The sequence below is a fragment of the Octodon degus genome, unplaced genomic scaffold, assembly GCF_000260255.1.
Source record: "Octodon degus isolate 3935 unplaced genomic scaffold, OctDeg1.0 scaffold00026, whole genome shotgun sequence".
NCBI classification, from domain to species: domain Eukaryota; kingdom Metazoa; phylum Chordata; class Mammalia; order Rodentia; family Octodontidae; genus Octodon; species Octodon degus.
In genome coordinates this window covers 11,273,775-11,301,635 of record NW_004524602.1, presented here as the reverse complement: position 1 = coordinate 11,301,635, position 27,861 = coordinate 11,273,775, and the positions used below count along the sequence as shown (strand labels likewise).

General features: G+C 51.5%; 2 protein-coding genes across 2 annotated transcripts in view; one reads left to right on the top strand and one right to left on the bottom strand.

Moving 5' to 3' along the window:
* The first annotated feature begins 4,426 nt into the window (after positions 1–4,426).
* On the top strand, positions 4,427–27,710 carry Acad9 (acyl-CoA dehydrogenase family member 9). The gene is made up of 18 exons (XM_004628942.2): positions 4,427–4,641; positions 7,651–7,744; positions 10,473–10,574; positions 12,657–12,763; positions 13,593–13,693; positions 14,256–14,334; positions 14,937–15,111; positions 16,691–16,764; positions 19,517–19,592; positions 20,768–20,838; positions 21,067–21,186; positions 22,470–22,598; positions 24,194–24,273; positions 24,844–24,970; positions 25,196–25,273; positions 25,669–25,797; positions 26,495–26,567; positions 27,190–27,710. Exons 1-18 carry the CDS (start codon positions 4,492–4,494, stop codon positions 27,288–27,290), a joined length of 1,866 nt encoding a protein of 621 aa, XP_004628999.1. The 5' UTR covers positions 4,427–4,491; the 3' UTR covers positions 27,291–27,710.
* Kiaa1257 (KIAA1257 ortholog) overlaps positions 25,833–27,861 on the bottom strand; it is a 60,829-nt gene continuing 58,800 nt past the window's right edge. Inside the window, exon 16 of the mRNA XM_023712504.1 lies at positions 25,833–26,046. Within this exon, the coding sequence (XP_023568272.1) occupies positions 26,039–26,046 (8 nt within the window). The 3' untranslated portion in view covers positions 25,833–26,038. The remainder of the gene's footprint in view (positions 26,047–27,861) is intronic.

The following is a 27,861-nucleotide window of genomic DNA, read 5'->3' as shown; positions in this document are numbered from 1 at the left end:
CACACACACACACACACACACACAAATAAAAACATAATTAAAAAAAAATAAAATGTTCGCCACCACTGCCTTATCCTCTATTGTCGTTTGAAACCTAAGTCAAAGGTATTCAGTCTGTGTTGTTCATCATAGTATTACTTTATCCACTCTCCTGAGATTTTGGAAACTTGCTATCCTAAGGACCAAGTTGAAAAGCTGAACACAGCCCCCCGCCCACCCCGTGCATTTGGATTGCTGGACTCCAAGAACCTGCGTGAGTGGCGTGGGAGGATTCAAGGCCAGCTACTTCAAGCCCACGACACTCTACCTTTCGTACTGGTTTCATCATTTCTCTTGCTGAAGGGCAGGAACAGGATGGACACTGTCACCAGAGTCCTGATTAGGAGATGCGGCCAGCCGGGTCAGGGTAGGATGCAGCACAGTATCTGTTACGGTGTGCTCCCAGGCATGGGGCTTTTGGGAGGTGACTGAAGCGCGGGGGTTTACAGCTGACTTGTCAGGAAGTGGGGAGTGGGGGGGGTCGTCTGGTCGGGGGGCGTGGCCTGGAGAGGCCAAGCCCCTCCCTGGCTCCGCCCTTCTCTCCCTTCCGGGCTGCGAGAGACTTTCCTCCGCTCAGCTCAGCAACCGTGCCGCGCTGGATTCTGCGTTGGGGCCCAGCCAGCCGTGGATTCCATCCGTGACCGAGTAAATGTCTTCTCCGTTAGGTTGTGCACAGTGGGTAAAACGTGAACAATAGTTAAAGGGATTTAAGAATGGCCGGCGCAAGTGCCTGAGTTCAATCCCCTGTTCTGCCAAAAAAAAGAAAAAAAGAAGAAGAAAAAAAAAAAAAAATAGGCCGAAAGGACCCGGTAGTCAGTCTCGTGAGTGATGTGTGTGTTGCTTTGTGTAAAACTCTCTACAAGGCTGTCAATCCTACTTTACAAAGGAGTTGGCGTGGGGGGCTGTGAAACAGGCGCTTGGGGCTCCGTAGTGTTAGGGCCATTCGACCCTTTGTCATTCCCTACAAAGACTAGCCTTTATTTGCTTAAATCTTCAGGGAGGTGGTAGAGTGGGGGAAACGAGAACACGAGAACACGCTGTCTTGAGAGCCAGGCCGGTGGCGTCCTGGCTTGGTCACCCTAAAGTGGACCTCAACACTATGGAATCCTCTGGCTTGTCTGGAAGACTGAATCAGAAAATACAGCCTGGGAAGGGCTCGTTAAATATTACCCACCATTGCCACCATCTTCAGATCGGCTCAATAATAAAGCTTGTGCTTGATTGTTGCCAGTGCTTGGTGCTTAATTATCTGCCTGGGAATCATGATGGACCCATAGCCAGGGTGACTATATTGTTCCTGATTTTCTTATTTATTTTTGTCTTTTTGAGACCAGGTTTCACTATGTAGCCCAGGCTGGGCTTGACTGATGAGATGATCCTCCTGCCTCAGCCTCCCAAGCGCTGAGATTACAGGCATGTGCTACCACACATGGCTGGGATACTTTATGTTAGAAATGAGTTGTTTAACAGCTTCCTATTTCTCAGAGACTAATACTCAAGTCTGAGATGGAAGTCTGATACTAACCCCTTGTTATCTTTAGCCTATTAGAGGAGAGACACTGATTTACTGGGCTGTGTGCTTTCAAGTGTGTTAGTTCCCACAGCAGTTAGAATGATACACCAAATTTCCTTTTACAGATTAGGAAACAGCCTAGAAATTGGAGGAGTAATGGAACACTCTATGAGGGTACTTAGAAATTATGCCTTAAAGTGTTTCTAGTTTTTCTTTTTGGTACTGGGAATCGAACTCAGGACCTCATACTTGCCAGGCACACACTGTGCTGCTGAGCTGAATCCCTGGCCCTATTTCTAGTTTTGTTTTCAGAATGAGCCACTAGATTTCTCAAGCGTGTTATCCAGGAGAGCCACGTATGTAGAGTAAATGGGATCTGACATATTACGTTACTTCACCTGACTAGTTGTTTCACATTATATAGCAACTTGATTTTGATATACAGCCTTTGCAATACCCACGGGGTTAATCCACAAAGGTAGTTGTTTTTTTTTTTTTAAATTTTATTTATTTATTTTGTGTGTGGCCAGCTCAGCCCACCAGGGGGCGGGGCTGGCTGGCATGTGGTGCTGGGGGATTGAACCGCGGTCCCTGTGCTTTGCTAAGCTTGTTCTAAGTAGGTGCTTTAGACCACTGAGCCATCTCTCCAGCCCCGGTAGTTGTTTTCTTTCTTTCTTTTTCTTTTCTTTTCTTTTTTTTTTTGGCGGTACTGGGGAATTGAACTCATGACCTTGAACTTGCCAGGCAAGCACTTATTTTACTGAGCTATCTCCCCAGCCCAGCCCGTAGTTGTTTTCAATAACTGTTTTGTTGTCCAGATGAATACTGAGCTATGCAACAGTTGGCTACTGATAAGGAAATCAGGTGCCAAGTGTTTCACAGGGAAGACAAGATAAGCTAGAACACAGGGATTGCCAAAGACGCTTGAAAATATTTTGCAACCAGAGAGCAACAAAGCCTTATCCTTGGGAGCTATACAGGGGCATAATCTGAGTTACACCCCTGTTGCTCGAGGGACTGCTGCTGTCTCTCATAGGAGCAAATGAAAAATGGTGCCTAAGATGAAAGAGTGGGGAGGCCCTGGGACCCATTGTTGACTCCCCCTTTCCCTCCACCCTGGCAGGTCATGACTAGCACTACAGTTTCTCCTGAAGGTGCTACAGGAATCAAAGCAGCCATTGTTTTAGCCTTGTAATTTATGTGGGAGCACCATTATGTGACAGATTCTATCATGACAGCTGAGGCTGCCCTAGATACCACAGATTCTCCAGAAGTTACTGGTTCTGGCTGCAAAAGGTTTGAAAAGCAGACCTGGCCCAGACGGCTCTGTGCTCTCTGACACTATTCTACAAAACCGGGGGGGGGGGGTCTGCAAGAGGCGGGAGACGTGCATGTGCTGCACACTCCTCTGCACAGGCAGCTGCCCTCTGCTCCAGGCAGTGGTCAGCTCAGGGCTCTTGCTAGCGCCCGCCCTATGCTGCTGCACAGGTCCTCACAGGGGTCTCACTCAGGAGGTCCTGCAGGCGGCACAAAACAGGCTTGGCAACACTGGGGGTTCTGAACCCTTACGAGGCATGGAGACTGGAAGCAGTGCAAAGAAGCAAAGATCTGTGGCTGCTGAGGCAAGGCCTGAGATTGCCAGTCAGGACAGAAGTTGAGGTGGAGTGGGAGACCCCAGGTTGCCAGGGAAGGCCAAGGCAGAGGAGGTGAAGCCCTGGGACTGAGACTGCCTTAGAAAAGCTGAGGCCCAGATGAAAGGCTGGAGACTTCTAGTCCAGGAGTCAGGTGATGCCTGATGCCTCGGGTGAGAAACGCTGCCCACCTCAGTAGTGGTGTGGGGGAAGTGCTGCAGAGAAGTGAGGGGCAGCAGCAGTTCACCTCAGAGAGGCCTCGAAGGTTCCAAGAAAGCTGCAGAAAGGCCTACAAGCCTCAGCTGCGGCGGAATTGATAGGGGTGGCAGGCATTTGCCAGGGGCTGTAACGTGGTTACAGAAAGAAAACTGTAATAACCAAGAGCATTAATACAGTACTGGGAGCTAAGCCTTGCACGCAGGACTCAGAGCTGGGACCCTGCGATCTCAGAACCAATAACTTGAAGGGAGCAGCACTTTGGCAAAAGAACCCTCAGCTGATTGCCAACAGCCCAGAAAGTCGGAAAGGCTTTTCCTGATGGGCAGCTCTCAGCAGATGATCCGGACTGCCTGCCGGATTGCCAGGGAGGGAGCGGGCAGCACTTTCCCACGCTGCAGCTAATGCCATCATTGGGAACAGGCACAGCGAGAGGGCCTGGCAGGGAGCCGCGGTCCTCCTGCAGGCTGGCTGAAGGTGTTCGGAGTGTCACTCCCGCTCCCACCGGCGCCCCCGTGCAGCCCCACCCACCCTGCCTAGCTAGGCTCTCCTTCCCCCCTGCCTTTTAAGGTAGTTGTTTCCCTGGCCGAGTGGGGGCTTAGTTTCATGCAGACCTTGAGGTGGCAGGAGATCCCTTTTCTTTCCTCATCCAAAAACATGAACGCAAGCTAGGAAGCAAAATAACCTAACTGCCACACGTGGACTATACCCCTAAAACAGGGCACATTGCTGTACTGAGCTTCCTTCAAATCCAGTGAAGCCGTGACATTCTCCCTTGTTTTGCTTTCTAACCATCTCTTTGTCCTGGTACAGGCAACAGAGAGTACAGGCAACAGAGAGGCAGGTGGGCTTCCGCTAGGAAGAATTAACGCCAACACCTGTTGGAATTTTAATAAAAAGAACTCCCCCAGTTGCGGCCACAACGGAATCAAGAACCTTGGCAAGTCCCTGACTTGGGGTGGGGGCGTGGCCACGCAAGCGCATCGGCGCGCCGGCCCGGTGACGTCATCACCCCGCGCACCGACCAGGTTCTACTGCTGGCGCGCAGGGCAGGCAGTAGGTGGCTTAGGCTTAGGGGCGCCTGCGGTCGGCATGAGCGGCTGTGGGTTCTTCTTGCGCAGGGCGGCTGCGGCCCGAGCCTGCCGGGCTCTGGTGGCCCTCACGGCGAGTCGACGCCCGCTGCGCACCAGTCCGCACAGTCGAGGTTTCGCCAAGGAGCTCTGCTTGGGCAAAATTGAGAAGGTAAGGCCAGACCGCGCGACCCTTGCTCTGTGGCTCCCGCCTTCCGTCCTCAGGTGAGAGTGGGGTGAGTTTTGTCAGGGTCCCCAGACAGCCGACGGACTTCTGAGGGGGGGCAGGACGGCCTAAAAATTTGGATTCTGGATTCCACACAGGCGTCCACAGGGAAAGCGTGGACTCTCACGTAGCGAGGCGATCTGGGAAACGTGGTTTGGACAGAATCGCGGCTGCTTCTCATCCGGGCAGTTTGGGAAAGCCGACACCGGCGATTACTACGGTGCCTTCTACCCGACCTTTGTTGAAACTTGTTGGGTGTCCTTTCTCATTCCTATATTAAGCTCTGTTCAGGCCTCTCCCCACACCTTCCAAGGGGCTCCTGGAGTTTTTATCTGCAGCTGAGCCCCACCGCCTGACTCCGTGGTTGGGAGTTCCTCAGAAATCTGGCTATCCGTTTCAGAAGTCCCAGGACTTAGCCACCTGCGGCACTCACCATCCTCTGAGAGTCAGAGATCGTGTTTCATCTTGGCTGGATGATTCTGAACTTACTAGTTTTGTAAGTTCTTACTATTTTGGGCCGGGGCTGCCCTTCTCTGTGCCTCAGTGCTTGACCAAGTAGGAATACGACAGTGCGCATCTCCTGGAGGTGCCCTGCTTTGGGCTTGCCCAGGATGCAGCTTGAGCTTGTCTGGCAGGAGGAGTTATTTCCTGGCTTCTCTTAGATCTTGGACTTTAAAAGTGTAGGAAACTACAGGGTGTGGTGGTGCACACCTGTAATCCTAGCACTTGGGAGGTTGAGGCAGGAAGCTTGCCGTGAATTTGAAGCCAGCTTGGGCCCCATAGTGAGTTCAAGGCAAGTCTGACTGCGTGCTGTGAACTTGTCTCCAAACCAAAACAAAACCCCCAAACAAAAAGTGCAAGAGGAGGAAACCAGTTTTCCCAGAGTAAAAGAACTCAAATCTTTGGTACCTCATCTAATCTTTGGGCCTTGGTCCTCCTTTCCCCTCCCTCACTGCTTCTGTCATCCTCTCTTCCCATTTCACTGAGCATATACATGCAGTGGTGAGAATTTCCATGGTAACCTGTTTCTTCTCATATGTGCCCATGTCACCTCCATTCCCTTCTGTGGGGGAGCTGCCTGTTCTTGGCAGAGGCCCACCAGTCATTAGAGTCCAGCCTTCTCACCTCAAGGGTAATTCTGTCCTGTCCCATCTAAACCAAAGCGGGAGAGTGCACAGGAGTCTCCAACAGAACTGACAAGACTTGGAGTAATATGGGCTGGTGAGATGGCTCAGTGGTCTAAAGCACCTACTTAGAACAAGCTTAGCAAAGCACAGGGACTGCAGTTCAATCCCCCAGCACCACGTGCCAGCCAGCCCCGCCCCCTGGTGGGCTGAGCTGGCCTCTCTCACACACACACACACACACACACACACACACACATCAATAAATAAAATTTAAAAAAAACAAAAAAGACGGAGTAATAGGCCAAATAGCAATTTTTTGCTGGCATCCCCATAGAGACTACTGTTGAACTGAGAGCCCAGAACAAAGCCCTGTTTCCCCTTTTATATTGTTTCTATCCTACAGGACAATTTTTCATTGTAAATCAGTGCAAAGCAAAGGTACAGAAGCAAAAGTAATGATTAAAAAAGAAATGAACAGTGATCAAGGAGGCAGGAACTTCACACAGGCCTTACCAAATCTGCTGTGCTTCACCAGTGCTTACCTCAGAGCTGAACCTGTACATGGCTGGGGTTAAACCCATCTGTCTCTTCCAGGAGCTCAGCTGCTATCAGTTTTCCAAAGCAGCTTAGCTGTGCATTTAACCCATAGTTGTCCAATTTTACCCCAGGAGCTGGTCTCTTCTCTCTAAACTAGTTTTCCTTTCTGTTGGATCTTGAAGCTGCACTATTTGGTCCAAGTCCTTGCCAGTCAGTAGTGACTTTAGTGTTGTCAAGTCTAGGGCTGTGTTCTCAGGTCACCTCTTACCTAACACTGGCATCTGATGCAATCAACACTGCACTGTCTTGGACACACTTTAATCATGTAGCTTCTGAAAAACCACTGTTTCTCCTTTCAGTCTCCTGTTCTGGTTTCTTTTTGGCTCCTCAGTGTCTAGACACTGGGCAGTGTTTCCCACTTGGGTTTTCCAAAGCTAGTCTGTGGACTTCTTACTATAACCATTCCCTGGATGGCTCAGTGTAAGGTTATGGCTTTAAATACCATCTATATCATGATGACTCAAAGTGGTTCTTCCAGCTGAGATGTCTCCCTTAAGCTCCAGACTTGTGTTTTGAGTCAGGGTCTCGCCATGTAGAATGGGCTGCCCTTGAATGGGAGATCCTCTTGCTGTAGCCTCTTAGGTCCTTCAATTATAGGCATGTCCCACCACACTTGGCTCCCAGGTTCTTTCTATGGCTACCTTTCTGCTTAGAAGCTCCAGTTGACTATCGACTAAGCACCACTGGTTAGTATATCGAGAAATGCACTCCTGACTCCACTCAGTTTTTCTCTTCCCAGCAGCCTTCTTTATCATAGGAATGGACTGGCCTTTCTTTTTTTTTTTTCTTTTGGTGGTACCAGGGTTTGAACTCAGGACCTTGTATTTGCCAGGCAAGCACTCATTCTACTGAGCTATCTCTCCAGCCCCTATCATAGGAATGGGAACTCTGCTATTACACTTGAACTCCTGGAAGCACCTTTGAGCCCTTTTACTCTGATAGTTCTTATACTGGCAGCACCCTCCTCCCCATGTTTAGGTCATCTTGGGAATCTGGCTGCCCCTTTTAGGCATCTTTACCTTGACTAGCCTGAGCCAGGCTACTCATCTCTTAAGTGTTTCTAGGTCTTGAGTCCCCTTGTAAAGATTTGCTTTTTGAATGTTTCCCATGGGCCGTGTTCTGCTAGCCAGCCAGAATCCAGCACATTTTCCTCCCTTCCCTTTGCAACTGATATTACCATTAAGGGGGGTTCCTTAAAATTTAATTTTCGTTAAATGTTTATCATTTTTAGAATGGAGTTTTCCCATTCCCAGAGGTGAGCCAAGATGAACTTAATGAAATCAATCAATTAGTAAAACCTGTGGAAAAATTCTTCATGGAAGAGGGTATGTATGTTTTGGTTTTTTTACTCATTTTCTTTTTGCCTATTTACATTGTAAGAGTGATTATATTGATATTTCTACTAAAGTCAGGGTAAATGTAGAGGGAGCCCTCATGAGTGTCGTTACCGAGGCTGAAGTGGTTTCTACTCATAATATTCTGCTTTAGGGATGGCTATTTAATGAAGAGACATCTAGTTCCGTGCTTCTCCATGCCTCCATAGTGAGGGACCACTTTATACATTTCCCAAAGTGTCGCAGACCAACCCTTGTATAAAATATGATAGAAGTGCGTATGCAGAAAGCCGAGATAAGAGAAAGAACATGCGCAGTCCAGGCCCGTGGGTTGTATGCTGGTAGGTGTGGATTTGTGAGCTAATTTAGGTGCGTCTGCAGGTTGCGCCTGGATCTCAGTGCTGTATCAAATGCTTGATTAGCCGGTTTGATCTGTGGATCAGCAATGCCTACACCCCAAAGGGGGAGGAATGGCTCCCACTTTCAGGGGCCCTGGTGTTGGGTCCCTGATGGTAACCAACATGGAGGTCCCAGTGATTATTTGGATAGATATTAGTTACTAGTATTTGTCCTTTTCAGGAATTAAATGGTGCTCATTTGTTACTGCAAATTAAAAATAACATATACCCGATGCATGTCAACCTACACTAAATTTTTAGTGAAAAATACTTTCAAATCAGAAAAATGAATGGAAACTGGCATTCACTTAGTTTTTCAAATCTTTTTAATGAAATTAGAATGCAGCTGGAGCCCTGTATCTTTTTCTGCAGTGAGTGCTTGTTTATATCAGTTAGCCCATGGGGAAGTACTCTTGAGGAAATTAGAATTAAAAAGACAGAGGGCTGGCCAAACAGCTCAGCGGATTAAAGTGCCTGCCTGGCTGCTGCTTGCCTGTTTAGGCAGATGAAGTGGCTGGCCTAAGTTGAGAGAGCAGGTGAGACTGGGCGTGGTTTCACACACCTATAATCCCAGCTCTTGGGAGGCTGAACACAGGCCAATTACTAGGAGTTCAACCTACATGGTGAGACCCTGTAGACCCTGTCCTAAAAATACACACACAGACACACACACAAGAATTGAAAAGGCAAATAGCTTCTTACCATTAGAATAAAATAACGTTGGGCTTCTGAACCCTGGAAGCAGTGCTGGTTCCTTGGATGTACGCTGGGAGCCACTGCTTACATCATTAACTTTGGCGGTGTTGCTGGTCTTCCTTGTGTATAAGTGTGTTTCATTGTTTAGGAGTATTTCCAGATTTTATCCTAGTGGTTACCTTCCCATCTTCATCTATTTCAACTTGTATCATGTGATTTATCAAGGGTTTCCTCCCCAAGCTTTACTGAGGTATAATTGATTTACAGTAAATTGTACAGAGCTGGGTGTGGTGGCGCAAGCCTCTTGTCCCAGCACTTGGGAGGTCGAGGCAGGAGGATCACCAGATCACTGTGAACTTGAGAACAGCCTGGGCTACAAAGTGAGTTTAAAGCCAGCCTGAAATGTATAGTGAGACCCTGTCTCAAAAAGACAAAGCAGAGCAAAACAAAACAAAATACCCTCATAAAAAATAAAAACCAAACAAAAAACTACAGAGAGATTCCAGGGTGCTTGGAGATGGGGGTGGTGGATGGAAAGATTGGTCACAGAGAGGACTGAGAGACCTTGGGTGAGGAGGAAATGTTTACTTCTTCATGGTGCTGATAATGTGACGGGTGAACACATGTCAGAATTTAGTAAATTGTGTGTTGTAAATATGTGTAGGTTTTTTTGTGGCAATTATAGATGCCAATACATTCATGAAAGAATTTAAAATGAGTTTTGCCTGCATTTGGGGTACCTATAATATTCTTTAGTGATTCATGTATACTCAAAAATATAAAATCAAGTGGAGGTTATGATTTTAAATCTTTATACTGTGGCTGATGCCTAGTGTCATCCTACATATCCCACAGTGTCCTGTTGCTGAGGTCTGTGGGAAGATGTTACATGCTGCATGCTGGTGACTGTTAACTTTTTTTTTTTTTTTTGTATTTAGGGAGGGGTGTACAGGGTGTTCAGGGTCTCACTACTAGATCGGACTCATAGTGATCTGCCTATTTACAGTCTCCTAAGAGCTGGGATTATAGGCATGCGCCACCAAGCCCAGTCTCAATTGCCATCTCAGTGTGTCCTTGGGGCGGGGTCGGCACAGCAGGCCCGGACATCGAACCCCTGGCCCCTGTACCTGCTTGTAGATACTTCAATCCGCTGAGCTATTTGGCTGGCCCTGACTGTTCACCTTTTCACGGGTGCGTGTGAATGGATTGATGTTACACAGATGCAGTCCCGGCCTAGACTCTCCCAGACGGCTCCTGAGCCTGACACTGGAGGAGAGTACTGGGAACTGTGTAGTTCCTCTCTCATTTTCTCATAATTTAAGAAAGCCAAGCTCTTATAGGAATCTATGTCTCATAAATGTGTAATTTGCTACCATTTTCCATGGCAAAAGCCCCAGTTCCTCCTCTGTCACTGGTGAATTAAAAAATAAAAACAAAAAAACAATTCTTAACTGGGTTCGTAAGTAAAATTGAACATAGTTTGAGTGATAGGACTAGGGGATTTCTAGTTTTGAGAAATTTCTGACACTGCAATTAAAGCTACACAGAAAGCTTTGTATGTGCTTTTATTTAAATGAGCATAGGTGACTTCTCTTGTGCTTAATTAAGATATTTCCTCTTGACAGTGGACTCTGGAAGAATTGACCGGGAAGGAAAGATCCCAGATGACACTTTAGAGAAACTGAAGAGCCTAGGGCTTTTTGGGATGCAGGTCCCAGAAGAATATGGTAGGTAGGGGACTAGTCTTTGCTGTTGCCGCTTCTATACATTTGTCCAGAAAAGTTCCTATTCAGAGAGGGTTGCCTCTGGGTAAGTTTGCAGCTAGGTGTGAAGCTGACACCAGAAACTACAGCCTTCACCTGCGTGGGACCCCTCAGAGCCTTTGCCCTGGCTGCCTGCAGCGGAGGTGCAGGGAGGTGGTGGTTGGTGGTGCGTTAAGGATTGAGTGTGCCTGGTTGTCACTGGCTGTGTGGAGGTGTACTATTCAGGGCCTTTCCCAGCTGTCCTCTGACATAAGCGTTTACACAGTGAGCCACAGCAGAGTGAGCTTGCTTTGCTCTTCTGCCCTCCTGCCTGCTTCATCTCTGGAGACTGTGGGGCCGCCCCTCCCCTCAGCGGAGTGGGTGTTGGCAGGAGACCAGGGCTTGAGTCTGTACGTTCTTGCTGGAGCATACTCTAGAGCTGGTCCAGGGTCAGACAGGCAGAGGTTAAAATTAAGGGTACATTAATGTGATGCCTAATTTCCTTCCCTTGTGTATTAATCAGGTTGATTCCTTTGTTTGCATTTTTTTTTTTTTTTTGTCTTGTCATTCTGTGATGACAAGTATGTGTGATAATTTACCTCGTCCAAAATAGCCCTGCAGCAGGAAGCACAGCGCTCACAGGGGACGCGAGGCATCCCCAAGGCATTCCTTTTCCTCCCCCGAGTCACCCCACTCTGCATCCATGGGAGGATGTGCAGAAACCAGGCCTTTCCTGCCATCTGCAGCATGAGAGTTGACTTAAGTTTAAGAAAAACCTCAGTGAAACCACTTCCGTTAGTGGAAGAGTCCAGCCAGACAGTTTTCATCATGTGTGGCCACACTGAATGCTGAATATTACTTTGTAGAAGGAGGTGGAGCCAGAGCTCACCTCAGTTTGTCTCAGTATACAAACCTAAGGCCCAGCAGCTGCCTGATGTTTGCAGCCCAGAGCTTGGGAGCTGGTTCCTGAGGCTAGAGAAGGGGAAGGACCGTGTGGAGCTCAAGGCGTTCCTGCTGACTGCGCCTCCAGCTCCTCCCTCGGTCCTGCCTGGCGCCCAGAGCCCCCATGTGTGACTTGGACTCCTTCCCCGCATGTCTGCTGTCCCTTGTGATTATGTCTTCCCATGATCTTTCTCATACTCTACAGGGAAAACATCTGATTTTTTTTCCCAGCTAAAACTGGCTCCTTAATGTATGAAAGGAGGAAGAGCAAAAGTGTTCTGGATTGAGACAGAAGTCGGGTGGGGTGGGGTATTAGCTCAGAGCCAAGGGACAGCGTAGCAGCAGGACACTGCACACCTGCAGGGACGATGGTCCTTAATGTGTGAATGGTGAACCTTGTGGGTAGGCTGCACACTGGTACCTCAGGTTCAAAGCCAGCCTTGGTATTTATCAGCCTCAGGTTATTATTAGCAAAATGAACCCGTGGCTTCCAGCCTTCTCTGGAAGTCAAAGATTAAATACAAAGTATTTAAGTTCAGTGCAAGTTTTAATCTTTCTCTTTCAAAACCTTTTGTATTTTTACTCCAAAACGGGTGATTCCCAGAACTGAACATGTAGGGAACGTTTGGCAAGGTCCAGAGATGGTTCTGGTTGCAAGAACTGTGGGGCGGGTTTTGCCGAGCATCTGGGCAGTAGAGTCCAAGGCTGCTGCAGAACCTCTTGTGTGTGTGGCCGAGAATGAGCCATCCCCAAGTGTTGGCGGAGTGGAGGCACAGAAACCCTGTCCTGGGGCCCACCCAGTGGGCAGTGGGGCACCGTAAAGATGCACATCTGGTAGAAGGAACTCGTGTCACATAAGGTGATTTATTGTGTACATAGGTGCTGTGTAAAGATACGTGTGTCTAAAAAGCCTACAGGGATGCAGAAATATAAGCTTATAGGTAACTTGTTTTCTATCTTTCTGTAATGTCATTTAAAAACAAATTGGTAAAAAAAAAAAAAAACAAACCACAACAAATTGGTGATCTGTGTTACTTTATGATTAGGAAGAAAAACCTCAGTGAAACCACTTCCGTTAGTGGAAAAGTCCAGCCAGACCGTGACCAGTGCTGCTCTTTCTCCTAGGTGGCCTGGGCCTCTCCCACACCATGTATGCACGGCTGGGGGAGGCCATCAGCCTGGACGCATCCATCACTGTGACCCTCGCAGCGCACCAGGCCATTGGCCTCAAGGTCAGCTGTGGCTCTCCTGGAGGAGGTGGAAGGCAGGGGTTCACTCCCTTCTCTGATGAGTCCAGCCTGATGGCTCGGGATCCTGGAGGAGAGCGAGGCCAGCTACTCTTGCGGCCCCAACCTCCCTGGCCATGTGAACAGAGGCCCTTGGCTCTCACTGTCCCTTTGCACTGAAGCCTCCTCCTTGTCCTCTGTGTTTGACCCGTCTTTCAGGACCCAGGTCCAAGGCGAGCTTTCATGCAGGGCAGGCAGTGAGTTCATGTCCTGCTGTTCATCCACATGTCTTCCTCATCCCAAAAGGCTTAGAGCATGTTGGGACAGCTTGAAGGCCATGGGGCTCTCAGTGGCATTGTCATCAGTGTCGTCTTTGCTCAGTATAGATGTCGCAGAGAGCCGAGTGAGCGCTTGCTCTGCCAGGACTGCCTTCACTGCAGCCATGTGGTGACAGGGCACAGCTCTGACATGGACTGGCCACCTTCTCTGCTGGGTGTGGTGCCAGTGTTCCTGTCTTCACCTACCATCATTTAGACCACCTGGCTGGAGTGGGGAGTCCCCATTTGTAGGACATGATGTAGAAGCTCACAGAAGGGACATTTCTTGTCCAGGTCTACCTGTCTGGACAATGGAAGAGGCCCTGACCCCACAGCTCTGCAGGTCATGTGGCTACCGCCCTGGAGCATGTCTAGCAGCGTGGCTCCCTTGTCCTGCCTGAGCTGTGGGCTCCTGCTCTCGCATGAAGGAAATACTGTCCTCAGGAGAGTGGTGTCTCCCATGCGCATGCCCTGTTCTCTTCTCCTGATGGTGTAGTTAGCCTGTGTGTTTGGTTTAGGGGATCATCTTGGTCGGCACTGAGGAGCAGAAGGCCAAATACCTGCCCAAGCTGGCGTCTGGGGAGCACATCGCTGCCTTCTGCCTCACGGAGCCAGGCAGGTCTGTACCTCTTGGACATTTTACAAGAGTCACTGAGACAAAGGGCTGCTGCTAGTGTGGAGGAGCTGGCTGGGTTTTCATCCCTGTCTGAAATCTTGAGAAGCATCAGCCCATCCCCTTCTTACCAGTTTTCTTAATCTGACTTCTTTTTGCTGAAATAATAACCTGATAGCGCCTGCTGAGTCAGTGTTTGTGAGCCTGTGCCCCCTGGACATTCAGGGACACTCCTCTCTGAGGATTTGGGGTTGTTAGGAGCTCAGATCCAGCAAGGTGCTGTGATCAGCCCAAGGCCACATTGTGGGAATGAGCCGGGCGGAGGACTTGGGCCTTCACGGCAAGTTGGTCACTGCCCACTCCCTTGGGAGCCTGCTGTGGTCATGTTCCTGCGGCGGAGTGCAGGGGGACAGATGTCCTCTACCTTGGAAAGCCGAGCATGTCTGAACCTGGGTGTGTAAAGCTTGCCCACCTCCGTAACCAAGTGCTGCTCACGCGTATTCCCAGTCCCCTGAGCCACCTCACTTATTCCTGCACTGTTCTACCTTGACCACATCTCTGTGTGCAGCGGGAGCGATGCTGCCTCCATCCAGTCCAGAGCCACGTTAAGTGAAGACAAGAAGCACTACATCCTCAATGGCTCCAAGGTACGGCCCTGCCTGTCTGCTGGTCAGGTCTGCCATGACCTCCACCCCTGCAGGGACCTTCACCCCCGCTTGGTGACCCACTTTCCAGCCTGAGGAATTGTTGCCGATCTGCACGTCTTCCCTTGACCTGTCTTGACCGCCTGCTGGGTGGGTGCTACTCTTTTTCAGCAAGGTAAACTGCAGCTCAGAGCGGCTAAGTGATATGCCAGAGGTCTTGCAAGGACTCTAGCAGGAGATTTTGGTTCTGGAATCCCCACACTTCTGCTTGCTGCCTCCACGAGCGACTTTATGAGTTTGCTTAAAACTTTCCTCTATGAAGTCCCAAACCACACAGCTGGGTATGATGATGCATACCTGCAATCCCAGTACTCTGGAGGCTAAGCAGGAGGATTACTTGAGTTCGAGGACCTGTCTCAAAAATACAAAATAAGTAAATTCCAAACACACACAAGCTCGCTATGATGCACTGCTGTGGACCTGGGAGCTAGCTGCCTCTGTAGAGCCAGGCATTGAGGTGTCTCCCCAGAACGTTGGGCAGCTGAAGCTGGCAGGCAGAGGGACCCGAGAGGTGACTGCAGAGACCTTTTGCTGTCTTCCTTCAGGTCTGGATCAGCAACGGAGGCCTGGCCAGTGTTTTCACTGTGTTTGCAAGGACTGAGGTGGCTGATTCTGATGGCTCGGTAAAAGACAAAATCACAGCTTTTATAGTCGAAAGAGACTTCGGTGGAATCACTAATGGGAAGCCTGAGGACAAGTTGGGCATTCGGGGTTCTAACAGTAAGTGTGCATGTATGCACGTGCATGTGAGTGTGCATGCCTGCAAGAGAGGAAAGAGCAACCCATCTACTCTGTCCAAATACCAAAGTAAAGTGAGATTTACGTCCCTTTGGCTTTAAGTGGGCATTTTAGCAGGCTTGAGTTGAGGGCTGCCTGAGCTTTCCTGGCGAGGCGGATGGCCTTCTGCCAGTGGACCATTCATTGAGCCCACGCTGGCTGTGCACCATGGCTGGAGGAGGCAGAAGACCCACAGAGGCAGGGCAGCGGGTGTCTCAGGCAGACATCCTGTGCCGGGCCTCCTGTCTTTCCCTGACACCTCTATCCTCTTACTCCACTGCCCTCCCTGACCCACGCATTGTCCCTGGAAGCACTTGGTTCCCTGGAGGCCGGTGTTCTGGTTCCTGTTGACCCTTCTAGTGCTGCTATGAAGTTCTCATGGCACTTGGCTGTCCTGGTTCAGATATCACAGTGCCTGTCCCAAGGGTACACACAATGCTGTCCTCGGCATTTCTAGGCCACCTCTGCACAGGGTAGCAGTACTTGGCACACTCTGCTCAGGCTGCGGGGAGACAGACTCCCGAGCTCTAGCCTGAGTCCCAACACGCAGAAGCTGCGTGGCTTTGAACAACCTCATCTCTTCTGGGCTGTCATTTCATCAGCTGCAGGAAGGAGGGATGAGAGATCCCAAGAGCCTGAGCACGAAGCCTGGAGCTGCTGGTAAAGGTGCACCCGGAGCTGCTTAGAGATGGGTGGGCAGGAAGGGGTGGCGAGAGCAGCTCTGCAGGGCCTGCTGCGCCCTGAGGTCTGGGCAGCAATTGGCACAAGATAAGGTTAGAGGAGGAGGTGGGGTCCTGCCTGTACCCCGCAGCATTTGGCAGGAGGGCCTGATCCTGAAGCCCACATACTGCCAACCGTATGTCTGACCTAGAAGCCAGTCGGACGGTGATTTCATCTCATTTTGCTCTACTCTCTACAAGCATACTTGCAGTAGCAGAAGGAACAGTTAGCAGACTCTAGCTTGCTGTGCCAGGCTTGGCTTCCCTTGAGCCCAGACACATCCGAACCTCCTTTTCTGTGGTGGACAGTGCCAGGAATCGCAATGCTTATGTGACAAGACTTGTAGACAATGCAGACACCATACCTCTCCCTGCCCTGCCTTCCTGTCTGCGCCATCCTCACATTGTCTCTACAAGGCTCCTACCTCCCTGACGTAGCTCAGCTCAGCTCACAGCAAGGGTATTTTGTTTCCTCACAGTCCTTGGGTTCCTGGGGTAGCACACTGTAGGCTGGCTATTGGTTCATTTGGCTGTGTATTTTTATTACTGCGGAAGGTGCACGCATCTAAAAGCCATGCTCATGTTAGATTGGCTGCACTGCACTGGCCAAACCTAGCATGGGGGCAGGGACCCACATACAAGCTCTGCAAAGACAGGAGCAAAGCAGGAACTTCGCCTTTCTGTCCTGGCCACCCTGTTGCTTAAAGAGTGTGTGAACGCGTGCTCAAATGGACAGATGAACTGCGGGCCAAGTGCGGAGTGGTTTACATTTGTCACATAGGATCTCACATTTCCTGTTACAGCTTGTGAAGTCCACTTCGAAAACACCAAAGTGCCTGTGGAAAATGTCCTTGGAGAAGTTGGAGGTGGCTTTAAGGTGAGTTTTTGGTGCAGGCGCGTGTGAATGGTGTGCAGTTTCACATGTGGGGCGTGTTGGTCCCACGTTTTGTTCCATCCCAGCTTCTCTGGCCTGTAAGCAGGAGTATCTCCCTGGCGGGAAATCAGAAACTTGGAGACTGGAAAGTCAGCTCACTCCTAGAGGAGGGAGTCCTGGTGAGGACCAGGGTCTTCCTTTGTCACAGGGTCTTCCTCCTTGAGTGAGGGCCGGTTGGATCCCCTTCCCCAGTGGGTAGTAGGAAACAGGGCAGCAGGTTCTTGAGAAGCTCAGGTTTTAGGACTGCACCACCCTGGTCTTGCGTCCTTACCCTAGTGTTTTTCCCCGACTTGGGAACTTTTTTTGAGAAATAATTCATAACATAAAATTCACCATTTTAAAACACATGTGTGAGTTGTTGTATTTATTATGTTATACAGCTGTCACCTCTATTTCCATCACCCCCCCAAAAGATAAATCGGACCTTCCAACCCCACCTCATCCCCATCCTTTGGCAATGGCTGTCTTACTTTGTTCTTCAGTGGTTTTGCTATTGGGAACATTTTCATTTAAATGGAACCACAGAATATTTCATGATGGGCTGCTTTGGCAGGATAATCTTGTCCACGTTCTATATTACAAATTAGTACTTATATCCTTTTTATGGTTGGATAATAAATATTCCAGCATGTGGATAGACCACATTTTTGCCTTCTTTGGGTTATTTCTATACTTTGGCCATTTTCAGTAATGGAGTTTTGAACATTCACATTCAAGTTCTTATATGGAAAACGTATTTTCTGTTCATTTGGTAACGTACTTAGGAGTAAAATTGCTGGGTATATGGTGGTGTATGTTTAACTTTTGAAGAACTGCCAAACTGGCTGTTCTTACTAGTTCCCACCTGTCTTCAGCATTCATTACTGTCCACTCTTGAAATTCACCCCCATCCTGCTGAGGGAAGTGATAGTATCTCAGTGCGGGGTTAATTTGCATTTCCCTAATGACCAAACCTGCTCAGCATCTTTTGGTGTGCTTATTAGCTACTTGCCTACCATCGTTGAAGAACAAACATCTTTTCCCATCCTCTGCTTACTGTTAAATGAGGCCGTTTTTCTGTTGTTCTGCCCTGGTGTCACCCTGAGCAGCTGCACCCATCTGGGCCATGAGGCTGGAAGTGAAGTCATCCCTGCTTAGCCAGGGCTCCTGGCATGGCTGGCTGCTCAGGAGTGCAGAACAAAGGGCCAGAAAGGAAAGACAAACAAGGGACTAGGCTGTGTACAGCCAGATGGGGTTTATTGTTTATGTAGCCCAGATGCGGCTTGCAAATTAGAGAATAAAGGCAAAGAAACAAAATTAAATCACACAAAGCCCATCCCAACACCACAAATGTTGGTGAAGATGGAAAACTAAAACTCAAACACTGCAGGTAGAAACAAATAAGAACAGCCACAGTTTGGCGGTTCTTCAGAAGTTAAACATACACTCACCATATGTGTGGAGTTGCTGTTGGTCACACATTTGGTGCTTTTTAGATTGTTCAGAATAACACAGCATTTGCTTTTTGTGTATTCTGTATGATAGCCTTTTTTCCATTTATCAATAAATCATAAGTCTTTATGCTGATAAATATATGTGACTGATGGTGCCCAGTGTGTCTTCATAGCTTGTACCTACTTAATGTTCCCAGGTCATAATATATCACTTTGACTTTGTAACTGTTTGGAGTCACGTTGTGGGGTCTGTGTGCTTGTGCATATCCTCACACACTTGTCTAGTTCTTCCCTGAGTTTAAACACACCAGCAAATCTCCTGAATCAGAGGCGTGACCTGTTTTATATTCCTGTCCCTGTTGCCAAGTGCCTACACGAAAGGTAGGCAGGACTGTGGTCCTCCTGGCAGGAAGTGAGCACCTCTTCTCAGGCCTTCCAACACTTCCTTTTTTCTTGTGGTGCTGAGAATCAAACCTTGCACATACTAGACAAGCATTCCATCATGGAACTACCTCACCAGCCCTTGTACTATATTTTTAATTATAATTGGTGAAAAGTGGTTGTTTTAGTATACAGAGAAAAAAAGATTTCTAAAGTTCTGCTGTTATTACCAGTAGGGCTCCTGAGGCTTAGCCTAAATATTCACTCTGGTGAATCTGGAGATCATAAAGCAATAAAGGATGGGGTGAGATTCAGTGGGCTGCAGTGTCACTGGCCCCCTGCAGCGAGCCCTCTGTGGCAGGTCAGGGCAAGCTTCCAGGACAGTGGCATTGTGGTGCAGTGAGCGTGGTAAGGGTGTGTGCCTGTCCTTCTGCCAGACAGCAGGTGGGGGAAGAGCAGGGACGTGGTGGCCTCTGGCTGAGCTCACTGGCTCATGCTTGTGTGAGGTACACAGTAGCTGTGGGGCCTTGAGAACATCGCTTACTGCCCTGAGCCGAGGCTTCTCCATCTGTGAACTGTGGCTTCTGATCCTGTGGCATTGCAGGGAACACAGCGGAGCAGCTTGTAGTGTATACCCAGCTGGGCCATGTTTCTGCTCCCTTCCCCTAAGCTTTTGGAGTAGGATCGTGCAGTGGCGCAGGCTGCAAGGATGTGGTGGGAGTAGCAGTGGTAACTGAACCATGTTGGTTTGTGTCGATTGCCTTCCAGCCGATCCCTGCCTTTGTTTTTTAGGTAGTTTTCTGGGAAAATAGAAGTACTTGGGTGGGTCTACTTCTTGTGCCCTCATCAGTGCCCCCGGGCTCTTCTTACTGTCCCCATAGTTGGCCATGAACATCCTCAACAGTGGGCGGTTCAGCATGGGCACGCTAGTGGCCAGCATGATCAAGAAATTGATTGGTAGGTAAGTCGGGGCCAGGAGCCCTTTGCAGTGCTGGTATCGCATTGCAGGAGGCTGTCCTTTTACACAGTGGGTGGGCGCTGAGCCAGGCTGCCTGGACAGTGGGCCAGCTCAGGGTTAGCATCTGGGCTTTGTCCTCAGCTGGACCCAAGGGTTGGTCCCTGTATTTGAACACTCTGGTTTTAGTGGCTCAGAGAAGGGAGGAGGCCAAGCATTCTGTCCAAAGCAGAGCCACATGGTGAGCTTGGGCCTGATGGCAGCCTAGTGGATCCTTGTCTCGTGGGTGATTGCACTGTGAGTGAGGAGTGGGGTCAGGCTTGAGCCCAGGACCCTTGGCTGCTGGACCTTTCCTTCATTTTGTGTGTGGAACCAGGATTTTCCCTTGCGCAATAGCCATTCTTGCTGTGTGGCTGTGACCTTGGGGAAGGAGAGGTTCTGGGGAGAACACACTTTGTGCTTCTCAGAGTCAGGGCACGGTGGGCATAGAAAGGCTCTGATGGGTTTCCTTCCTCAGTGTGGTAGCTGAGGCAAATGAGGCCTCACATGGGCAGGTGGCTTGCCACAGACCCACGCCTGGACCTAACCAGTGCTGCCTGGCACTCAGGGCTTCTCTGCTCCTGCAAGAGCTTTGCAGAGTGCTGGCAGTCAGCACCAGGGGCAGAACCTCTCATGAGATCCTACAGCCCAGAAATGTGTGGGTGTGGAGCCCTGGGTGATGGGGGCTTCCCCGCAAACACTTGGAGCTTGAAGTCTGGGCAGGTCGGGGTTGCCAGGACCTGGTGGAGGCTGGCGTATCACTCAGGGTACTCGGAATGTGGCCCCAGGGCCATGTTGAAGGCAGGTGCTGCTGCTTCTCCTGTCTTCATAGCGGGAGGTGGAGTGCTTGGCCCGGGCCCCTCTGCTAAGAGCAGGGCCGGGGTGCAGGTCGGTGTGTGGCTCAGAACCCATATGCTCTCCTTGGGCCACAGTGACCCCGGGCTCTTACTGTGCTGCCTGGGCCCATCGGAGCAGACGTCCTGCCTTGGACCCACAGAGCTGGAGCACCAGTCACAGGCTTTGGGGGCATGTGGTCGCAGACATGCTGTGGTGGGATCAAAGGGTGGTGGAGACCAGGGCTCAGCCATCACATTTGCATAATCAGGTTCCAGTTCTTTCTAATGATTCTGTTCTTCAGAAATGACCGCTGAATACGCCTGTACAAGGAAGCAGTTCAACAGGAAACTGAGTGAATTTGGATTAATCCAGGTACTGAAGGCTCTGATTCTACCGTGTGGATGTGAAGCGTGTGCTTGTTGCTGTCTCTGTCCTGGTGCTTCTCTGCAGAGGACTGGACAGGGCTTGGTTGACACAGGCTCCTGTTGTTAATGCTGGTTTGATTCTCTTGGGCAGGGACGCTTCTGATTTCATCAGCTTCTCTCCTGGTTGTCAGACTTCGGTCTCAGCCCATGACTGTGTTTTTTCTGAACACTCTAGGAGAAGTTTGCACTGATGGCTCAGAAGGCATATGTGATGGAAAGCATGGCCTACCTCACCGCGGGGATGCTGGACCAGCCAGGGCTTCCAGACTGCTCCGTGGAGGCAGCCATGGTGAAGGTAGTCCTCCCTGCCAGGAGCCAGGCGCACACAGATGTCCCACTGTTCTGAATCCATCCTCTTTTCCTTAGCTTATAGGTCAGCTCATCCTCAATCCAGGATATGCGGCTCTTCAGGGACAGGTGGGGTCCCTAGTGTGCAGCTGGGAGGAAGGACAAAGAATAGTGCCCAGCTGAGTGTGCAGCTGGGAGGAAGGACAAAGAATAGTGCCCAGCTGAGTGTCAGTTTGTAGCACAACTCAGTGTGTCCCCAGAGGTGTATGCTGAGTTTATACTGGTTGACTGGTGGTCTAGCGCCACAGGAGACAAGATAGGTTGTAGAACTTCACATCTGGGTACTTAGCAGTTGGGCTTTCCTGCAGAAAGGGTCTTTCTGAGTTGGTGGCCTTCTTCTGAGATCACAGCTGCCTTTTTACAGTGTTTGGCAAGGCAGATACCAGAGTTTCCTGCTGTTTGTTCACAGGTCATTTGTCTTACACTGAGAAGGACAGCAACCTTCCTTGGGCCCCTGCAGGGGGCCTCTGAAAATGATCTCTCAAGAGGGATTCAGAGGGGCTGGGAAGATGGCTTAGTAGGATAAGCGCTTGACTTGGCAAATGCAAGGATCTGAGTTCAATCCCCGGTTCCGCAAAAAAAAAAAAAAGAGGGATTCAGAGAGGTCTGGTGGCCTGGAGAGGTGACCATTCTGAGGTGGCAGGAAGCGCAGGGCAGGGTGGGAAGTGCATCTTTAGGTGCAGCTGTGCAGGATTCCGTGGCTCTAGCTCATGGTCACATCCTCCTGTCCCTCCAGCAGTGATTGGTGGCTGTGTCCTGACCCTCTTCAGGTGCTAAGCCTAGAGCAGTGGTGTCAGGCGTGCCACAGCAGACTATCAGTGAAAGCTCGGAAAGGTTCGCCATTGCTGGCCTGAGGCCACCTGAAAAGTGTCTTCAGGTCACTCATTGAGGGTGAAGGGAGAAGCAAGCTCTAATCATGCAGAGTGGCTGGGGCTGGGCAGGGTGGGTCACTCCTTGGAGAGGGGTAATTCTGGGTGGGTTTTAAAGGCACAGGTTCGACCCAGCTGAGCAGCACAGAGATGTAAAAGGTCGTGCTGGCGTAGCAGCCTTAGGAAAGGTCAGTGCTGTCAGCGAGGCAAACCATTGCCTGCAGCCACGTCCTCCTGGGGTGAATCCGACCCCAGAGCCCAGGTTCTTCCCACACAGCCTTCATGCTTTAGGCCAGCTCCTGCTCCCTGAAGGCATCAGGCCCCAGCTCCCTGTGCTCACCTCGTGTGTGTCCCCTGGCAGGTGTTTAGCTCCGAGGCGGCCTGGCAGTGTGTGAGTGAGGCGCTGCAGATCCTGGGGGGCTCGGGCTACATGAAGGACTACCCCTACGAACGCATGCTGCGTGATGCCCGCATCCTCCCGATCTTTGAGGTGAGTGGTCAGCTGCAGACCTCCCTTGTGTGTCCCCATGCCACCGTGCCTTCCTGGATGTGGGCTGTTGTGGGGGGCAGCAGGGCTCCCCAGTGCAGGCTGCTTCTGTTCATGGGCCCACTTTGCAGAGGGAGGCATTGCAGTGGGGCGAGGCCAGGCAGTCAGTCACTTAGCTGTGTTCTTAAGCCCCCTGTTAACTGAACCTGTCGCTTCCTGGTCATCTGTCATGGGTCTTGGCCATGTTGCTTCTAGAACAAACCTCTAGCAGGAGACCTTGGTTCCAGCCGCAGGCCCAAGTATTTTCATTATACACTGTGTGGGTCTTGGTTTCTGTCTCAATACACTGCTGCAGGGCAGTGGGGTACACTCTGAGGCTGTCCCCCTAACATCTTGCCACCTCCTATTTCTGCCCTTTACACAATCACAGCCTAAAGTATCAGTCGCAACATGCTGGGTGTGGAGGGGATGGGGTGCAGATACCTTGGGACACTGGGTGTTCTAGGAAGGCACAGGGGGGCCGCTGTGGGACGGGCGCCATGTGCATCTAGAGGAGGCTGGGGTTTGTGGACAAACGTGCGTGGCCCTTAGGTGCAGACAGAAAGGCCTGAAGCCAGGGCAAGGTGGGGAGTGTGGGCAGAGGAGCAGGGAGTAGGAAGGGGCCAGGCTCTGACAAGACCCACGGCGAACCCCAGGGGACTGGAGAGGGGCCAAGCAGGTCTTGTCTGGGCAGTGGTTAATCTGCAGAGTGGCACTAGCGGTAGAGAGGGTCAGGGTCCCAGGGAGGATGAGGGACACCGGCGGAGCTGCACCATTGGAGAACTTCAGAAACTAGGTGAAGGAATTGTCTCAGGGCTGCTGGGACCAGAGGTCAGGCCCATCCTCTGCAGGGAAGGCCGGTAAGATGGCTGGACTGACCTTGGCTCTGCAAGGGACAGAGCTTTACAGAGGGTTTGAGCCTACACCACTGGCCTGGTTGCAGGAGGTCCTAGTTGGGAGTGTGTGGGTGGAGGTGTGGCATCTGGGCTGTGCCCCAGGGAAGGCTGACCCCCTATGTGCCAGCCGAGGGCAGGAGGGAAGGTGCAGTGGCGTGCAGCAGTGGCACACAGCGAAGCAAGGTGGTGAGGGCATACGAGCCACGTGGAGATCGTGCGGCCCTGCTGCCACAGGACACGTGGAGAGGAAGGGGTGCACACGAGCCCCGGGCATCAGCCCTTGGCACTCGCGCTCCCAGCTGCTGCTGTCCCGTGCACTTTGGCTTTCCTGAGGCATTGACTCCAACAGAGGCAGTAGACCTGTGTCCACGCTGGGCATGCCCAGGGCACTGGCAGCCCCACTACCAGGGAAAGCTGGTGTTGGTTTTGAGGATTTGGGCTTGAAAAGAAAAGTGACCCAGCCATAACTGGGCGGGCAGTGGCCCCATGGGAGGCTGTGTCCTCTGGTCAGCTCTCCACCCCTAGTCACAGTCCCACTCTCCATGCTGAAATGGCAGTGAGGGACTGGGGACACCGCCTGCCTGGCATGCACAGAACCATGGGGCTGCCTGGGAGTGGGGTGGGGTGGGGTATGGCTGGTGACCTCCATGCTGCTGGCCACAGGGAACCAACGAGATCCTCAGGCTGTTTATTGCTCTGACGTGCCTACAGCATGCTGGCCGGATCCTGACCACAAAGATGAAGTATGTGCCGTTCCCTGATCTGCCCTGGGATGGGAGGGGACAGTGGGATGAGGAGGCAGCTTGTAGCACATCCTAGCTCAGCAGCATGGGGTGGGGACTGCGGGGGGCTGGAGCTCAACCAACCCTGTCTGAGGGCAATGGGAGGGGCCAGTGCCTAGTGAGGGAGGCCCTCCCTGCCCTATTGACACCCTATGTCCCTAGGCAGCCACGGGCTCCCACACTGTGGTACCCAGTGTGTCAGCTGAGGAAGGAGGGGTGCCTCTCAAAACAGGTGGCCAGCCCTGAGGCCAGTTTTTCTTCTCTGCTCCTCACCCTTATGCCAGGGCCCTGCCCGAGCCCTACTACAGGTTGCTGATAGCATTTGTATCCTCCTTAACTGGGAAGGAGCAGTGGGAAGCTGGCTGTGTGCATAGGGTCCCTGGAGAGCAGCTGCTTATAACAGACCAGCAGTCACCCTGCCCCCATGAGCCCCACGTGCCCAGATGAGGAAGGGGTTTGGCGCTCCAGGGACCCAGGGGGAGTGGGAGTGGCAGTGCCACCTGGAGCCATGGCACTGTGGATTTTCTGCAGTGAATTGAAACGGGGCAACATGGGTGTAGTCATGGAGACCATTGGCCGGAGGCTTCGGGACTCTCTGGGCCAAGCTGTGGACATGGGCCTGACAGGCGATCTTGGACTGGTGCATCCTAGTCTTGGGGTGAGTGGACCCAGCAAGAATAAGCTGTCCCACAAGATGGCTCCATCGCAGAGGGCTTGGCCTGGGGAAGGAAGGCAGGCAGGCTCTTGCGTGCTGCTGTCCCAGCAGGGCCAGGGCACTTGGGCAGGTGCCACGGTACTTCCCCCCAATCCGGCCTGTGAAGCCTGGGTTGGGTAGTCATGTGGGGTGCAGTGCTGAGCACAGCCCTGTCTTTCGGTCGAGCAGGACAGTGCCACAAAGCTTGAGCAGAATGTCTTTTTTTTTGGCCGGACAGTTGAGGCACTGCTGCGCCGCTTTGGAAAGGTGAGTAGGCTCTGCCAGGCCCGGAGCCCAACCAGCCCTGAACATACACATCAGCCACAGACCACTCTGCCCACTTTTGGAACCAGGCCTTGGAAAAGTGGTCCCAAGGTGTAGTGGGGTCCCTGCTGGCTGAGTTTCCCACTGGGTTCTCCTGGACAGCTTCCAGGTGGGGGTCCGAGTCCAGGTGCAGAGCCAGGGGGCTCTGGAGTACACCAAGCATCAGCCTCAGCCAGCCGAGGTCCTAGGAGCCCACCTGACCTCGGCCCCAGCCCAAAGGGACCACGTGGGCATTGGGAGTCTGGTGTTGCCCAGCCTGGGGGGAACTGTCCTTGTCCCACGTTGCTGAGGCACGTGGGGAACAGGCAGCAGCTCTCCACGCTGAGCTGTGTTCCTAGAGCATTGTGGACGAGCAGCTGGTGCTGAAGCGGGTGGCCAACATCCTCATCAACATGTATGGCATGGTGGCTGTGTTGTCACGGGCCAGCCGCTCCATCCGCATTGGGCTCCGGGACCACGACCATGAGGTGAGCCTACCTAGCCTCTCTTGGGAAACAGGCTTGGTGACACTTGTTCTGGGGGATAAAGTGAGTTTAAGTTAGGACTGAAGTTAGCCCAACACTGTGACCTCTGAGCCAGGCCTCTGTCCTGCTGCACTTTAATGAGATCAGTGGCTGGAAAAGTGGAGAGTCAAGTGGCATCGCTCTGTAGGGTGGCCTGGGCCCTGGGCTGGTCCTGCTGCTTGGGAGACAGGGCCAGTACCTTTGGTCAACAGCCTGGAAGAGAGGGGCTGGGGGCCAGGAAAATAGCTCAGTGGCACAAGTGCAAGGTCCCGAGTTTGATTCCCTGTGTCAAAAAAAAAAAAAAGGAAAAAAAAAAAAAGAGATGATAGTGGTCCACAGAGCCAGCATCCCCTCCCCCATGCCTGGCCCTGCTGGGGGCAGTGGACTAATCACTGAGCACCTGTTACGTGCAGTGGCCCTCAGTGGCCCATGGACACTGGGACTATGACACCGGCCTTAGAGGGAGCAGGGAGCCTCAGAGGTGCAGTGACTTGCCCTTAGGGACAGAGCAAGTTTGGGTTAGGGTCAGAACTAGAATCCAAAGTTGTGTGACTTCTGAACAGGGTGTTTTACTCCAGCCATGCGACCTGGTCTGGCCACAGGCTGGTTAGGGGAGACTCCAGGACTCCACAGCCGTTTTGTCCAACCTTGGTCTCTGCAGGTTCTGCTGGCCAACATGTTCTGTGTGGAAGCTTATTTTCAGAATCTCTTCAGCCTGTCTCAGCTGGACAAGGGTAAATGGTGGACTTGTGGAAGAGTGGGTCAGGGCCAGGCTCAGAGCAGGGGGACATGTGTGGCCCCAGAGCTGCTGCCCAGCCAGGGAAGAGAGGAGACAGTGTGTAACTGGCCTCTAGCCCTGCACTCAACAGGGGCCGCAGCTTGGCAGCTGCTGCCCTGTCCGTCTGGGAGGCTCTTCCTCTTCCCTGGCCACATCTAAGCAGTGTGCCTAGCTCAGGGTCTAACCCTGTGGTTGGTGTCTCCTGCAGAGCCCGCCCTGCTGCTAAGTAAGAGTGACCACAGGACTGGTCAGGGATGGGGGTGGGCATCTGCTTGCTGACAGGCTTCCTCCCACCCTGCGCCCCCCAGAAGATCGGGTTTAGAGTAGGATGAGCCCTTTCTATTTGGGATGAAGCCTCTAGCCCAGTGATGGCGAACCTTTTACAGCATTCAGTGTTAACAGACAGCTGGCTGCAGCACACATGCCACGGCCTGGCACCACTGTTCTGGTCCCTTGTCTCTAGGGCTTCAGGGGAGCTCAGGGTCACAACAGAGGGTACTGGCTTTTTGCACCATCCCCCAGCTCAGCCCTGTTTGCGCATCTTGGCACAGAAAGATCACCTACCTCTCTCCCCTCAGATGCTCCAGAAAACCTGGATAAGCAGACCAAGGAAATAGCCCAGCTGATCCTTGAGAAGCGCGCCTACATCTGTAGCCACCCCCTGGACAAGTTGTCCTGAGGCAACAAGTTGTCCTGAGGCAGGGACAGTGCTACTTCCTGCCCCCACGCCATGGCTGACCGCAGACACCATGGAGAACTCAGGGCCATCCCAGCTAGCTGCCAGTGGGCACCGGACAGGCTTCTCCTTGCCCAGGGTCTTGGCTGGCCCTGACCCAAAGCCTGCATCTGATCAGATGAGAACCACTCACAACTGTGGAGAGCATAGAGTTGCTGAGGCCTGGCACTGCAGCTGTGGGACAGTTGAGAAGATACCACAGTGGTGGCTCCAGGCTTGCAGGGCTCTGTCTGAGGCAGGGGCTATCGTTTCTACCAGACCGCAGGTCAAGAAATGGCTTGGAAGCTATGACTTGGTCATGCATGGATACTAGGAGCAAAATGTGTGTCAGGAGCCATTTAACAAAAAGAATGTAAAATGCCACCATTTGTGTGTCCCTTTTTAGCCTTACTGTACTATTCTGTTTCTTCCCAGAATGGTTTCTTAGTAGCTAGTAGTACCACCCTGTGAGCCACCCTTTGGCAGTGGCTTCTGGCCCTGTCCTTCCCCTTGGAAAAGAGGGGCTGATCCCCAC

Bases quoted from the DNA above. Each gene is read 5' to 3' on its own strand.
- Acad9 (XM_004628942.2), top strand. From the start codon at position 4,492: ATGAGCGGCTGTGGGTTCTTCTTGCGCAGGGCGGCTGCGGCCCGAGCC. The intron at 13,694-14,255 runs GTCTGTACCTCT...CTCTGTGTGCAG, and splicing joins TGCCTCACGGAGCCAGGCAG to CGGGAGCGATGCTGCCTCCA. The intron at 15,112-16,690 runs GTAAGTGTGCAT...TTCCTGTTACAG, and splicing joins GGGCATTCGGGGTTCTAACA to CTTGTGAAGTCCACTTCGAA.